This window comes from Hipposideros armiger, unplaced genomic scaffold (assembly GCF_001890085.2).
Source record: "Hipposideros armiger isolate ML-2016 unplaced genomic scaffold, ASM189008v1 scaffold_163, whole genome shotgun sequence".
NCBI classification, from domain to species: domain Eukaryota; kingdom Metazoa; phylum Chordata; class Mammalia; order Chiroptera; family Hipposideridae; genus Hipposideros; species Hipposideros armiger.
The window spans coordinates 1,232,574-1,237,790 of record NW_017731513.1 but is presented as its reverse complement, the minus strand read 5'-3'; the positions used below and the strand labels follow the sequence as shown (position 1 = coordinate 1,237,790).

General features: G+C 38.8%; 1 protein-coding gene across 1 annotated transcript in view; it reads left to right on the top strand.

The window, feature by feature from the left end:
• Positions 1 to 1,452: 1,452 nt before the first annotated feature.
• Positions 1,453 to 5,217, top strand: part of RMDN1 (regulator of microtubule dynamics 1) — a 26,856-nt gene continuing 23,091 nt past the window's right edge. The window contains exon 1 of the mRNA XM_019651626.1: positions 1,453 to 1,641. Coding sequence (XP_019507171.1) covers positions 1,453 to 1,641 — 189 coding nt within the window. The remainder of the gene's footprint in view (positions 1,642 to 5,217) is intronic.

Below are 5,217 nucleotides of genomic sequence, written 5' to 3'. Positions count from 1 at the left end.
TGTTTATTTTTTGCTAGCATTCTTTAAAAAAAATTTTTTTAATTTACTTTTCAATTACAGTTGACATACAATATTATAGGGGCCTTTTTTTTTTTCTTTCCTTCCAATTTGGATGCCTTTTATTTGCTGTCTACCTGCCGTGGTTAGGACTTCCAACACTATGATGAATGACAGTGGTGAAAGTGGGCATCCTTGTCTTGTTCCTGATCTTAAAGAAAAAGCTTTGAGCTTTTCACCATTGAGTATGTTGTTAGCTGTAGGTTTGTCATATATGGCCTTTATAAAGTTGAGGTATGTTCCCTGTATGCCTACTTTGCTGAGAGGTTTTTCATACATGGATGTTGAATTTTGTGAAATGCTTTTTCTGCATCTATTGATGATGATCGAATGATTTTTATCCTTCATTTTGTTTATGGGGTGTAACATGTTAATTGATTAGCGGATATTGAACCAACCCTGAATTTCAAGGATAAATCTCACTTGACCATGGTGTATGATCTTTTTAAATATTGCTGAATTTTGTCTGCTAATACTTTGTTGAGGATTTTTACATCTATGTCCATCGGGGATATGGGCCTATTTTCCTTTTTTTGTAATGTCTTTGTCTGGTTTTGGTTTCAGGATAATGCTTCCCTCATAAAATGAGTTTGGAACGTTCCCCTCTTCAATTTTTTGGGATAGTTTGAGAAGGATAGGTATGTATTCTTCTTTGAGTGCTTGGTGAAATTCACCTGTGAAGCCATCTGGTTCGCGCCTTTGTTTGTTGGGGGAGGAGGAGGTTGATTACTGATTTGACTTCCTTAGTTATCTGTCCAGATTTTGTTTCTTCCTGATTCAATCTTGCAAGATTGGATGTTTCTAGGAATTTATGTTTCTTCCAATTTGTAAGCACATAATTGTTCATAGTGTTTCCTNGAGCTCTTAACCGACTGAGCCACTCGGCCGGCCCCCGGCATGAATATATTTTGAGGTTACATTATATTCAGTCATTCATTAACAAGTACTTGTCATATACATATTCCTGTTGTGTGCCAGGTCCTGTATTTGGGGCTAGGGATACAGCAAGGTTTTTTCTTCTTAACATGTCCCTGTCTGTCTCTGCATTTTGTGATACTTTCTGAGCCAGTTTGTCAGTCTTCTGAAGCACAGTTGCAATGAAGTCGAGCCTCAAGTTATATGTTGAATTTTCTAAGGCGAGTGTTTAGAGAATTCAAATACAAAGATATTTTCTAAGGAAGTTGTATTTTAGATAATGCAGGTAAGTTAATATTTATGTATGATATTGGATATTTTGTAGGAAATTTTGGCAAGTAAAGTTGTGTGTAAGAAAACAACAAATTTACCATTATGAATAATGGCATCTGATACCGCGTTGCTTGCTGTGTCCTCACTGACCTGAAAGACCATATGTATATATTAGTGGCCGTGAGCAGTGTTTAAATGCAAGTTAAAATGGCTGTTTTGTATCTATTTCACATTAGTGAAGATGCAGAGTTACTGTGGCGTTTGGCACGGGCATCACGTGATATAGCTCAGCTTAGCGGAACCTCCGAAGAGGAGAAGAAGCTCCTGGTGTATGAAGCCTTGGCGTACGCAAAGAGAGCGCTAGAGAAAAATGACTCAAGCTTTGCAGCTCATAAGGTGAGGTGCTGAAAGTTCCAGAACGGTTACCGTGTACTGCGCGTGTGTTGGTCCGTTATCCCTCATTACATAGAAAGGAAGTTCTGTTTTCAAGTAGGGAAGAGATTTATTTTTAGATTGTTTTTTCAAAAAGATGTTTTTTCCTTTGCATTCTTGAACATTTATTCTAACTTCATTAGTGTGTTTGATAAATTACTTTTGTGAATGCTTCGTTTTGAACAAAAATGTTAGCAGTTTCATGAATTATCTATATTTTTACCCCTAGTAGTACAAGCACTTGACAGATGTTTTTCTCATTTTCCTCGTCTTCTGTTTCTGTTTTATGAGACCACGTGTAACTTTTCACTTGTTTCTGGGTTTTCTGACTGGCTTAGAACCATGTTTCTCAGTGCATGCTGGGCAGGACAGGGGGTGTTGTTGAAACTGTGGATCAGCACCTCCCTTTGTCATGTTGGAAGGTCCTCAGTAGAGCCCCCAGGGTTCGTTCCTCACACATTCCAACTGCTCCCTTTGGGGGCTGCCCCCCCCCCCGGTTTATAATAAGGATAAAACAGACACAAGTCCCTTTAAATTTGCTAAGACGTCTCTTATGGGCCAGAGTGTGGTCCGTCTGTGTACCTGTTCTTCGTGCGCATAGGAAGAACACTTACTCAGCCTTGTTGGGAGGATCTTGTAAGTGTCATTCANGTAATTGAAGCAGTCCAGGAGAAAATTTTTTATTTTCTTAAAAGAGGCAAAAAGTATTAAGCCCCTCAAGATATGCTGATCCATTCACAGTACCTGTGTGTGTGACAGTTCACTTGTGAAATGCTTGACAGTTCCAAGCGGCTCAGCTCACATGCTCCTCACTAAGTCAGTGCTGCTGCCTGGCTTCATGTTCTCCTATTGATTCTCTGTACGAGGCACCTCCAGAACGGGTCGGTGCGCCCTCAGTACCCAGATGCCTTTGTCCTGCCCACGGCGCTTCCGGAGGCTCCCAGCGGTCTCGGCACCGCCGAGTATTATGGTGTGAAAGTCCTGCCTTAAATTGTAGGATGTTGCTGTGCTTACAGCCTTCTAGTGTCTAGAAAAATCTTAGACTATCTAGGAAACCTAGGTAGTCACTTTCTGCTTTATAAGCCCTCTATGGAGGAACTTCAGAAATAGTGCTGTTTACTTGCCCGGGGTGGAGTGTTCCATTCCTCTCACATGGCTAAGAGTACGCTTAGCAAGGAAGACTAGAAAATCTACGTTTACCAGCTTATGTATGCAGTATGTGACATCATTGGCTTTGTTTTTCCATTGACCTTTTAATTTGCTTTGAAAAAGTCTAAGAATTATGTTCTAGTGCATATTCATTTTAGGCTGAATTTACAATTTCACTGTATAGCTGTAGGTCAAATTAGTATCTCCATTCATAACGGCTCATTTTCAAATATTTTCAGGAAAAGTGCAGAGCATGAAACAAGTAAAAACAGCTGGTTGGCAGGTGTATGAGTGGTCTGCCTGCTCCCACCCTAGTGCTTGTGAGTCTGCAGCATCAGAGGCAGTGTGTTTTTTCTTATAAACTACACACTAAATGATTTCAGAAACTTCTGTTCAGAATCAGGAAAAGGCATATATATTTGTATGTATCTATATATCTATAGATATTTAGCTATTTAAAGCCTGGATACTATAGCTTATGCTACTGTAATGTATAATAAAGAAATTGGAGATAAATGATTTAAAAAGTTATAAATGAATAATACAGACAAAAATGATTTAAACTATTTTGAATTTTTCAGTAGATTTCTACATTTTTAATTACATGAGTGATGAGATGTAGAGTTCCTCGACCATGTTAAGGGCAGTAATTTCTGTCACTCTCCTCGGCAAGTTGGAGAAAAATCAATGAATAGAATTAAATGTATCTTTGCTGCTTACACCTGTCATGTGCACATTCAGACATACCATATCAGTTACGTTTAGTCTGATAAAGCGGGTTCCACGGGGTGAAATCAAGGCGAGGGCGGGGCTGTGTTCTTTCTGGAGGCTTCAGGGAGAATGTTTCCTGGTGTTGGTCAACTTTCAGGGAGAATGTTTCCTGGTGTTGGTCAGCTTTCAGGGGCCGTCCCTTTCTTCCACGGCACAGCCAGCAGTCACTTGGCTCTGACCGTGGGCCCCCTGTCACACCTCTTCCACTTTAGGGACTCCTGTTATTTTATTGGCCCCACCTGTCTAATCCAGGATACTTTACTTTTTTGAGGTCAGCTTATTAGCACCTTAATTCCATCCACAAACTTAATTCCCCATTGGCATGTATCCTGTACGTTTCCACAGCTTCCAGGGGTTAGGATGTTTGGGGCCATTGTTCTGCCTACCACAAATATCCACGAAGAGTGCTGAGACTACTGCTTACTCTTTTTAAGAGTCTTTGAGTTGTTATAACCCAAATTTGGAGAATTGGCCACTGATAAAAATAAAGAATAAAAGGGAAGCAAACTTAAGAAAATTATCCAGCTGTGGGAATATTATTAAACTCCAGTACCTAATCAGATTAAAGTAGGATTAAAGAGGGGAAAAATATTTAATTTTAGGGTTTCTTTGCTATTATTTAATTTTTCTTAAACTAGCCTGATTACATCGTGATGTTAACTTAATTAAAAAACACTTCACTTGGGTTATGTCAAATTCATGANGAAGCTTTTTAGTTTGATAAAGTTCCACTGCTTTATTTTTGCTTCTTTTGCCTTTGCTTTTGGTGTCAAAGCCAAAAAAATCATTGCCAAGACTGATGTCAAGGAGCTCATCACCTGTATTTTCTTCTAGGAGCTTTGCGGTTTCAGGTCCTATGTTCAAGTTTTTAGTCCGATTTGAGCTAATTTTGTGTATGGTGTAAGATAGTGGTTCAGTTTCATTCTTTTGCATATAGCTGCCCAGTTTCCCCAACACCATTTTTTGAAGGGACTGTCCTTTCCCCATTGTATATTCTTGGCTCCTTTGTCATAAATTAGTTGACCAAATATGTGTGGGTTTATCCCTAGACTCTCTATTCTGTTCCATTGATCTATGTGTCTGTTTTTATGCCAGTACCATACTGTTTTGATTACTATAGGCTTGTAGTATAGTTCGAAGTCAGAGACCATGATGTCTCCAACTTTGTTGTTCTTTCTCAAGATTGCTTTGGCTATTCAGGGTCTTGTGTAGTTCCATACAAATTTTAGGATTATTTGTTCTATTTTTGTGAAAAACATCATTGGAATTTTCATAGTGATTGCATTGAATCTGCACATTGCTTCGTGTAGTATGAACATTTTAACAATATTCTTCTAATTCATGGACATGGAATATCTTTATTTGTGTCCCCTCGATTTCTTTCATCAGTGTCTTATAGTTTTCAGTGTACAGGTTTTTCATCTCCTTGGTTAAATTTATTCTTAGGTATTCTTGTTGATGCAATTGTAAATGGGATTTTTTTTTTTTAAAGATTTTTTTTTTTAATTAGGGAATTGGGGGATGGGAACAGCGCTGGGGAATTGGGAGAAGAACAGACAAGTTGCTGTCCTTTTGTTCTTCAGTCTAGTTGTGGAGGACGTTGCTTCACTGGCCCAAGTT